Source organism: Tupaia chinensis, unplaced genomic scaffold (assembly GCF_000334495.1).
Source record: "Tupaia chinensis unplaced genomic scaffold, TupChi_1.0 Scaffold147500_2, whole genome shotgun sequence".
Classification (NCBI taxonomy): Eukaryota; Metazoa; Chordata; class Mammalia; order Scandentia; family Tupaiidae; genus Tupaia; species Tupaia belangeri.
The window spans coordinates 883,704-893,674 of record NW_006207352.1 but is presented as its reverse complement, the minus strand read 5'-3'; the positions used below and the strand labels follow the sequence as shown (position 1 = coordinate 893,674).

At 58.9% G+C, this 9,971-nt stretch overlaps 1 protein-coding gene across 1 annotated transcript in view; it reads left to right on the top strand.

The window, feature by feature from the left end:
* Nucleotides 1–9,221, top strand: part of RPN1 (ribophorin I) — a gene marked incomplete at its 5' end in the record, with an annotated part of 18,582 nt that extends 9,361 nt beyond the window's left edge. The window contains 5 exon segments of the mRNA XM_014584733.1: nt 336–435; nt 1,908–2,046; nt 2,381–2,500; nt 6,931–7,176; nt 8,676–9,221. Of these exon segments, the coding sequence (XP_014440219.1) occupies nt 336–435; nt 1,908–2,046; nt 2,381–2,500; nt 6,931–7,176; nt 8,676–8,858 (788 nt within the window).
* Between the last annotated feature and the right edge of the window lie 750 nt (nt 9,222–9,971).

Genomic DNA, 9,971 nt, shown 5'->3' with positions numbered 1-9,971 from the left:
GGGCGGGGGAGCCTCTCCTTGGCGGGCCCTGTCCATCCCTGTTTCTCGTCAGGACCCTTCTGCTCTCCCTCGCTTGTGCCCGTGCGTGTTTGGTCTGGCTGCTGGTGTCTGCCGTACCGTGCGGTGGGGCCGGTGGGCGGCTTCACTGCCTAGCTCTGTTGTTATTGTGGCCACAGGTTTTGGCCAGCTGTCCTCAGGATTGGAGAGGGTCCTTACAGCGTGTGCTGCCAGCCCCCATCCACCCAGAGCCTCCTCGGCCGCCAACTGCGGTCGCCGCTCCCCCTGCCTGTCTGGTGGCCGGCTGCCCTTCCTCACGCCCCATGCTCGCCCTGCAGGGGACCAGTATGCGCTGAAGATGCGGCTTGTGGACCACGTGTTTGACGAGCAGGTGGTCGACTCCCTAACGGTGAAGATCATCCTGCCCGAAGGGGCCAGGTGAGTGTGGCCATCTGTCCCTCCACATGTCATCCACGCATGCGACCGACTGTCCCCGCACTGTGTTCTCCACACGTGTGGCTGTCTGCTCCCACACACATTGCTCACGCATGTGGCTGGCTGTCCCCACGGTGTGTCCCTCACGCATGTGGCCATCTGTCCCCACACCACATCCCTCGCGTGTGTGGCTGTCCGCACAGCGTGTCCCTCACGGCTCTCTGTGGACCCTGGGGCCCGTACTCTGGACGCCCAGCCGTAGCTGTAGCCAAGACCTGCAGGGGCCTGAGTGTGTGGTGGAGTTACCTCGTGAGGGCCCGTGTGCGTGTGCATCCCACCCAAACAGCGTGACAGGTGCCGCCCAGTCCCCTCACGGGCTGGGTGTGGGCCTGCATCTGACGGAATGCAGCCATGAGCTGCCATGGGCCTCGGTCTCTGGAAGCTGAGTAGGGAAGCAGTGGTGTCAGACCAGGCTCTGGGGGCCTTAGGGCATGGAGGGCCTTTGGAAGGCTTGTGGCATGGGTGTGGTGTGAGGAAACGGCGTGGGTTTCAAAGCTTAAGCATAGAAATAAACTGATGTTTACATTTCCCACGCACTTTCTTTTTTTTTTTTTGGAGAGGTTTTCGCTATAGGGCGCATGCGCTCGCCAGACAGACAGAGACATAGAGACAGAAAGCGAGAAATCACCCCCCCGGGGGGGATGGCCACGCTGCAATCCCTTCTCCTCCATTCTCCTCTCGGGATCTTGGGCACGCACGCACACGCACCCGGCGTGAGTTTAAGCTACCGGGTCCTGGTCTTGAACCGTGGTCAACTACGTGGAAATCTAGTGACATAGTCATTACGCCAACTGCTGGTCCCCATGCACTTTCTGAAGTGCCCTTGGGTCTGGACTCGGTTTTGCCTGCAAGGTCTGTGCCCCTGAGCAGTGGGGGTATGTTTGGAGGGCTCTCAGCAACTGCCAGCAGGAGTTGAAGAGGCCACTGCCGTGGGTGGGAACAGGTGGAACACCCGCCATGCCACGGTGGGAGGGGAGCCACCCTGTCTTTGTGCCCTTTTGCTCCAGACTCACCCTCCTGGAGCCTGTCTTGGGGCATGCGTCCACTCTGCTTTCCAGAACCAGAGGCGCCTTGGGTAGCTCTGTGGGGAAGGGCTGCTGGCCGTGAGTGGGCGGTAGGCCTGCAGCCCGACCAGTGGGCATCCTCCAGCCCGTCTCGGGGGAGCCGTGGGGTCACTGGCAGAGCCCGTCCGGGTGCCCCAAGACTTGCAGCTTGGGCACACGAGAGTGCCGTGTGCACGGACTTGGGGCGTGTGTGCCCTGGCCAGGCGTGACCGTGGTACTTGGTCACGGGGAGTGGAGCAGGCGGGTGTGGACTTAGTGACTGGACAGGCCCCCTTCGCTGTGGATTCTGTAGCCTGGTCCCGGATTGTTGCTGTGGTGTCTGAGGCCCTGTCTGTCCCCGTCCTCCTCCAGGGACATCCAGGTCGAGAGCCCCTACGACATCAGCCGTGGCCCCAACGAGCTGCACTACACCTACCTGGACACGTTCGGGCGCCCCGTGGTCGTCGCCCACAAGAAGAACCTGGTGGAGCAGCACATCCAGGACGTGGTGGTGAGGGCTGCGGCCAGGCAGCAGGCGCCGGCCTCCCCGGGGCTGCAGGGACGGGTTGGTGAGGGCTCCAGCCGGGCAGCAGGCGCCGGCCTCCCCGGGGCTGCAGGGACGGGTTGGTGAAGGCTGTGGCCAGGCAGCAGGCGCCGGCCTCCCCGGGGCTGCAGGGATCTAGTGGCGAGGGCTTCAGCCGGGCAGCAGGCTTTGGCCTCCCTGGGGCTACAGGGACGCAGTGGCGAGGGCTTTGGCCGGGCAGCAGGTGCTGGCCTCCCCGGGGCTGCAGGGACATGGTGGCGAGGGCCGTGGCCTCTGCACCCAGCGCCCCGCTCTGCCCCAGGTCCACTACACGTTCAACAAGGTGCTCATGCTGCAGGAGCCCCTGCTCGTGGTGGCTGCCTTCTACGTCTTGTTCTTCACTGTCATCGTCTACGTGCGGCTCGACTTCTCCATCACCAAGGTATGTGGCCCCTCCCACCCTCCAGAGCGTGCCACCAGCCAGTGGCCTGAGCGCCAAGGCTTGGAGCGCAGCGAGCATGGGGCAGGCCACTGTTGCCCACAAACTCCCTGCCATGACCGCTTTCCTGCAGAGGTCTGGTTGGCCCGCTCTCATGTCCTCCTCTGTGGCCAGAAGTGCTGAGAGCTCGTGTCTGCCTCTGTCCCCACAGGCTCCCAGAGTGCCGCATGGCAGCTGCGCTGTGTGCCTAGGCCGGCCCCTGGCTCTGGCTCAGAGGCTGCGGGGTCAGCCCTTGGCACGTGCTGTGCCGTTCCAGCGGGACGGAGCACTGTGAGTTGATGTCCCCAGTCGGGTGTCTGTGTGCAGCTGGTGCCGTGAGCCCAGCACAGCTGCTCGGTGCCTGCCTTCTATCTCCTCCTGGCTCCGGGACCCCAGCAACTGGGTGCTTAGACCACATAGACTAGATGTGAACAGACAGGGGTGGGCCCCTTCGCTGCCTCACTGCCGAGTCCCACGCTCCCCCTGGTGACAGCAGCAGGATCAGCCAACACGGCCTGTCAGCAGCTTCCTTCCCTCCTTCACTCTCTTGACTAATGGCCGCAGCTCCTCGGTCTCCCAGGGCCGCAGTGCAGGCGTCTCTGGGCAGCCCCCACCCCTTCCACCTGCCGTCATGGCTTGTTCTCTCGGCACCAGCCTTACCGTTTCCTGAGGACTGGCGGTGGTGCCCTGGGCGAGGGTGGGTTCCAGGGCAGCCAGCAGCCCTCTGCCAGTGAGGTGTGTGAGGAAGGATGCCCACACACCGACAAGGCACAGTGTGTGCTGCTGGGGGCAGCGGGCAGGAGAGGTTTGGCTGGAGAGAGCACCGGGCTGCAGCGTGTGGCTAGGCACGTGGACCCGCTGGGTGGGGCCGGGCTGTGGCACGTGACCGGGCACACGCACCCGCTGGGGCAGCACTGGGTACTGAGCGAAGACTGTCTGGCCACCCGAGGGTCAGCTCGGCTAGCCTGGCTGAGCAGAAGGGCTGAATCTGGTGTCTAGCTTTTAACAAAACCTCTCCCCTTTTTAAGCTTTTGCATCTTTTTTTTAACTTTGTTTGGAAATAATGCCACATTTACTTAAAAAAAAAAAAACTTTGCAAAAATAATAAAACTCTGGGCTGTGGCAGGTGGCATGGTGGTAGAGGGCGCTGGACTCCACATGGCCAACCGCAGTTCGAGTCCTGGACCTGGCGGCTTGCTTTCCTGCCTTCTCTCTCTGTCTCTGTCACTGTCCCTTTCTGGCCAAATTAAAATAAATACAGTAAAATAAATAATTCTTATAAAACGATGATGAAAACATGGGGCCGGCAGGCGACAGGGTGGTTCAAGGCACTGGACTCCCACATGGTCTACTGTGGTTCCAGCCCTGGACCTGGCGGCTTGCTTTCTCACCGTCCTTCTCCCTCCCTCCCTCCCTCCCTCCCTCCCTGGTTAAATTAAAATAAATCAGTAAGTAACTAACCCTAAATAAAGTGACCCTAAAGAAAGCATGCCACGCTGGGTGTGCTCATGTGGAACCCTGTGACACACACGAGGGCCTTGGGGAATTGTGGGGATGGGATTAAGGTAGTAGTTCACTTTGGTACAAACAAATCGAAATCCATGTTTGTTTGTTTTTTTTAAGAATTATTGTATTAGATTTTTATTCATCATCATTATGTTTTTTAAATTTGACCAGAGAGAGACAGAGAGGGAGAGAAAGTGAGAAAGCAAGCTGCTTGGTCCAGAACTTAAACCACAGTCCACCATATGGACCTGACCACCTGACCACTATGCCTCCTGCTGACCCCTATGTATAGTTTTTTCAAAATTCACATCTTCCATCAATGCCTGGAGGACCCCTTGCATGTGCGTGTGTGCGTGTGCGTGTTGTGGAGCTATCTGAAGGTAAGCTGCAGACATTCGGCTCCTTTACCCTGATGCTCACGCTGCGTGTGGCTGAGAGCACGGGTGTTTTCTCACGAGACCCAGCGTGCTGGTCACTGCAGAACGTGTCTCCCCAGGCTGCCTCCAGGGGCCTCTCAGACAACTGGACCATCATGACCTGTTGGAGACCCCTGCTCTCAGTCCCCAGCTGGCGGGTGGCACTGTGGACCACGCGGGTCTGCTGGGCGCTGTCCGCATGCCTCTGGGCTGGACTTGGGCCACTGTGCTGGCGCCTACCTCCCGTGTTCTCAGAGACCTGGGTGTTAGCAGTGCAGAGACGAGGTCTACAGCAGGCTTCAGTCGGTCTGTTTAGGTTCCTCCTGGCCGAGTGGACAGGGCTGCTGCCAAGTGTGGTGTCAGTGGGGCCCGCCACCGGTCCGGCCCCTACGGTGCTGCCAGCCTCCCTGCCTGGGCGGAGCTGCTTTCTGCCTGGGCTCTGTCGGAAACCTGCTAGTCTCCCCGTGTTGGACGAGCCGAGCCTACGCGAATGTCGTGTACCTCGCCCGCTAGTTCGAGCGTTTAATACTCGTTCTTGTTCGAATCCCTCTGTACAGTAGGAGCTGCAGAACCCTGATTCCTGTTATTAGTTTGTATTCTGTTGTAAAAGGTTTGTTTTTAAAAAAATGTATGTTTCTTAAATTTTTATTTTTTGTAGTAGGGCATGTGAACTGTCAGAGAGAGACAGAGTGAGAAATTAAGCCCCGGATGATGGGCATGTGCCCTGTGTGTTTTTCAAGCCTCCAGGTCCGGGACTCAGACCACGTAGTTGGCCATGTGGGATGTGGCCACCTTAAGCACAACACTGATGACTGCCCCTTTGAAGCTTTTCTTGCCGTCTGGCCCCCGTTTGGGTGCGTGGGTTGCCGTCTGGCCCCCGTCTGGGTGCATGAGTTGCTTTGGTCAGTGGGTTTCTGTCCAGTGGTGCTCTCAGCTGCTCTGATTGTCCTGGACTTGACTGGCTCTGCCACGTCTCTGTCATTTCTTGGATCATGCCCTCATTCTCGGGCCCTGCAGGGGCGTGGCACTTCCTCCGAGGAGCCCCGTACCCTGTGGTGGGGACTGGTGCTAGAGACCGTAACCTGTGTCTGGGTGTGACGTTGCTGTGGAGGGTCCCCCGGCAGACAGCTGGGCAGTACACACGTGGGGTTGATGTCCATGGTTACCCGCTGAGGGGACGGCCACCTACCACTGCCAGCACCAGACCCACTGAGTGGGTTCCCAGCTTCATTCTTTTGTATTTTTTCCTTTCGGGTTTTTGCCATGAGGCACATGCGCTGGCGGAGAGGGACGAATGGGAGGGAAAGTGGGAAAGCATTCCCCAGGGTGCTGCAGTCCCCCTCCATTCTTCCAAGATTTGGGGCACACAGGAACATGCACCCAGGTCTGGGACTCGGACCTGGGTCTCCATGCCACCCTCTGCCCTGCCTCCCCACCTTTTGCCATGGGGGTGTGCTCTCACCAGAGCAGGGGAGAGAGAAAGTCTGCACCTCAGCTCCTTCCCCTACATTCTCTTCTTGGGACTGTGGGCACCATGCACACACCCAGCAAGTTCTCCAGGCTGCCAGGTTGAGACTCAAACCATGCAGTCAGTCATGCGGGGTCCAGCCGCCCTAACTCACACCGCCTGGCTGGCCTCCAGGGCTTGTCCGCAGCCCTGCCTTGAGACTCAGTATGTGTCGACATACTGTGTTCCCAAGGTACTGGATTTGTTCTTACTCTTCCTGTTAAATCACCTGAAATGCCAGGTTTATTTATTTTTCTCTATTTTATTCCAGTTTTTTTTCCATCTTTTTAATTTATTTTTTTATTTTAAAATGTTATCTATTATATGTTTTGATTTTTCAAGCCACTGGATCCAGGTCTTGAACCATGGTCTCCCATGTGGGAATCCAGCACCCTAACCACCACGTCACCCGCTGGCTCTGTGTTTTATTTTTAGTGTCTTTATCGTTACAGGGTGTGTGCATTTGTGCGCATGAGAGGGGGAGAGAGAGAGAGAGGGCGCGCGAGCGAGCAGGGGAGAAAGTGAGAATCACCTCCCCAGGGGGTGGCCGTGCCGCGATCCCTTCTCTGTTCTCTTCTCAGGATTTTGGGCCGGCACACATACCTGGTGTGTTTTCTAAGCTGCAGGATCTAGGACTTGAACTGTGCGATCAATCACGTGGGATCTTGCTGCCTTAACTGCTATGCCACCTGCTAGCTCCTTTAAGGGGTGGAGACTCAAAATAAACCTGGCTGCCTTCCCTGCCGCCATCCGATCTCCCTTTCCTCAGCACCTTCTGTGCCATCATGGTGTAGCCCATGCCCTCCTGTCTGCTCAGCCTGGTCAGAAGAGGTGCCTGCAGGTGCTGGCTTTCCTGGAAGGTGGCTTCTCTTGTTGGGTGGCTGCTGGTGGGGTGTTCTCTGGGAGGGAAAGTCAGCGTAGGCCCAGGCCTGGGTGGCATCTCACGGTGTTGCTCCTGCCCCCAGGACCCGGCTGCGGAAGCTAGGATGAAGGTGGCCTGCATCACAGAGCAGGTCCTGACCATGGTCAACAAGAGGATCGGCCTATACCGTCACTTTGACGAGACTGTCAACAGGTACAAGCAGTCGCGGGACCTCTCCACCCTTAACAGCGGCAAGAAGAGCCTAGAGACGGAGCACAAGGCCCTGACCAGTGAGATCGCACTGCTGCAGTCCCGGCTGAAGGCAGAGGGCTCCGACCTGTGTGACAGAGTGAGTGGGCACCCCAAGTCCCTGGGCCTGAGCCTCCTGCACCCCACTTCTGGGGATTGTGTCAGCTGTCAGGAGAGCACCCTGTGCCCCGCCCTGGACAGACCAGGCAGCCCTCCTGCCTGTGTGCTGCGTGCTGCGGGTGAGAGAGCTCCTGCCTGCCTGGTTGCGTGCTGTGGGTGAGAGTTCTCTGCCTGCATGCTACGTGCGAGAGCTCGGCTCCAGGCTTGCCGTGGGCTGGTTTGGCGGGAGCTTGGCTGGTGTCAGTGCAGCTGCTTCCTCTTGTGCATCCCAGACCACACTAGGCACTGCTCACATGTAGTAGCAGGGCATGGAGGGACTGGGGTTTGAGCCAGTTCGGAGTCGCTGTGTAAACCAGGCACTGTACCTCCTGCTATGCTGCCTGCCCATGTCCAGCAGTGGCTGTGCGTGTGAATGGGTTGTGCATGAGAATGCTTCGTGCCCTGCCTGGCACATGGGGTGTCCATGAGCCCCTGACACGGGCAGCACTTGAGGGCAGTAGGAGGTGCTGGCACCCACCCCTTGGCATTGCTCCCTTCCCCATGTCAGCTGCTGTTTAGGGCCCGCTCTCGCTCTCGCTCTCTCTCTCTGTAAAGAATTATTTAACTTTATTTTATTTTAACTTGACCAGAGGGGGAAGAAAGCAAGCCTCCAGGTCTGGGACTCAAACCACAGTCAGCCATATGGGAGTCCAGAGCCTTGACCACCATGCCACCTGCCAGCCCACTCTTTTTCAATTTTATCCCTTGGTGTGCGCATACCTGCACAAGAGAGGGAGAGATCAGCCCCAGGGTGTAGCCACGCTGCAACCCTTCCTCCATTCTCCTTGGGGGTTCGGGCACATGCAGGTGCCTGGTGTGTTTTTCAAGCCACTGGGTTTGGGACTGGAACTGTGCAGTGGACTCTGTGGGATGCAGTGCCTTAGGCCCCGTGCCCCTGCTGGCCCCATACTTCCCACTCTGTGACGCTCCACGTCATGAGCTGGATGTCCGTCAGTTCCTCGAGGACGTGATTCCTTGTCTTTCTGAGGCCCAGGATGGTGCCTGAGGCCCACCAGATACCTGGCGAATGTGACTACACGTCCTCAGCCTGACTCCCTGGGGATGACGGAGTCCTGCGTCACACCGTGCTGTGAATTGGGCCTTTAGACCTGGTCTGGCAAGCTGCAGGGAGGGCAACCTCGAGCACTCGGCATGTGCCAGAGCGCCAGGCTGTCTGGTCCCATGTGCTTGCTCACGCAGCCCTCAGCCCTGTGGTACAGGTGAGGCCCGGAGGTGTGGCAGGGCTTGCTTGCCAAGGTCAGGGCCCATGGAAAGGGTTCAAAGGTGGTGAAGCCGGCCTCTGCAGACAGGCCTGTCCCCCCGCAGCCCCGCTGCTGCGGTGCAATGAGCTCTGCCGCATTTGGGCTTAGCTATTGCAGAGCTCTGGAGATGGTGGGGTGGGAGCTGCCCTGATCTCTGCCCTGCTCCCGTCACGGCCAGGTGAGCGAGATGCAGAAGCTGGATGTGCAGGTGAAGGAGCTGGTGCTGAAGTCGGCGGTGGAGGCCGAGCGGCTGGTGGCTGGTAAACTCAAGAGGGACACGTACGTCGAGAACGAGAAGCTCATCTCAGGGAAGCGCCAGGAGCTGGTCGCCAAGATCGACCACATTCTGGATGCGCTGTAGCCCCAGCCCTGGCCGCTCGATGGCAGGTGGCAGGTGGGGTGGCGTGAGGGCAGCGACAGCTCGCATCGTACTTCGTGACAGGCCGTTAAGGAAGAGAAACCAGGCCTACCTTAGTGTGAGAACCTTGGCCCTGTCCCTAAACCTTTTTTTCTTTTTTAAACCTGAATACTTTATTAAAAACAGAACATCTTTGTGTTTCGAAGAAAATAATTTTCAGTGGTTCATTGGTATTGCTTTGAAGCTTCAAATATCTTTTTCAGCCTATAGGCCCGTTTTATGTCCTAATTTTAGATGTTTGGGCACTTTGAGTGTGTTTTTTTAATGTGTGTGTGTTCAAATGAAAATAAAAGTAGGGGCTGTGCATGTTTGTTTTTGCGTTTGCTCAGTCCTGACTTAGTATGTAACGTCGGGGATAGAACCTCACCAAGTGCTATTTTGATGTCTGCGTGTGCGTGTGCGTGTGCTGTGGGGTGTGCGCCTCTGGAGATGAGGGAGAGGAAGCGAGAGGCGGCCCGGGGTGGCCACAGCTCCTTCTGCATTCTCTCGATCTTGGGCACGCGCACACACCTGGTGTGTTCCTCAAGCCACACCAGTCACCACTCCCCGTGGGCTCAGGTGTCCTGGGCGTCTTGGGTGCGAGGCCTCCTGTATGCCCAGACACGGAGGCTCCATGGGCACCCGTTCTGCGTCGCTGTTGTCGGGATTAGGGGTTCGCACGAGCAGAGCCGGCCGGCCGGCCGTCGGTCACAGGACCAGCCCCATCAGGGAGGAACGACGCCCTGCGGGAGGCGCAGGTCTGGTCACCTGGTGCGGGGCCCACCCCGCACAGGGTGGCCTTGGGAGGGCCTGCCCTGCGGACGGGCGTTTGAGGCGTGGGGGGTGTGCCAGGCCGGGCAGGCCGGGCCTTGACCTGGAGGAATCAGAGTGGTGCTGCCCGACAGGGCCTCCGGGGAAGAGGCCGGCTTGCCGTCCACACCTCCGGAGTTTGTCGGGGAGGGCCGCAGAGAGCTGGGTCTGGCTGCCATGCACACCGCGGTGGGCGGCGCTGGGCAGGCCCCACCACGTGGGTGCCCGCCTTACCCTCCGCCGCCTGTCCGGGCCACGCCCCGCCCT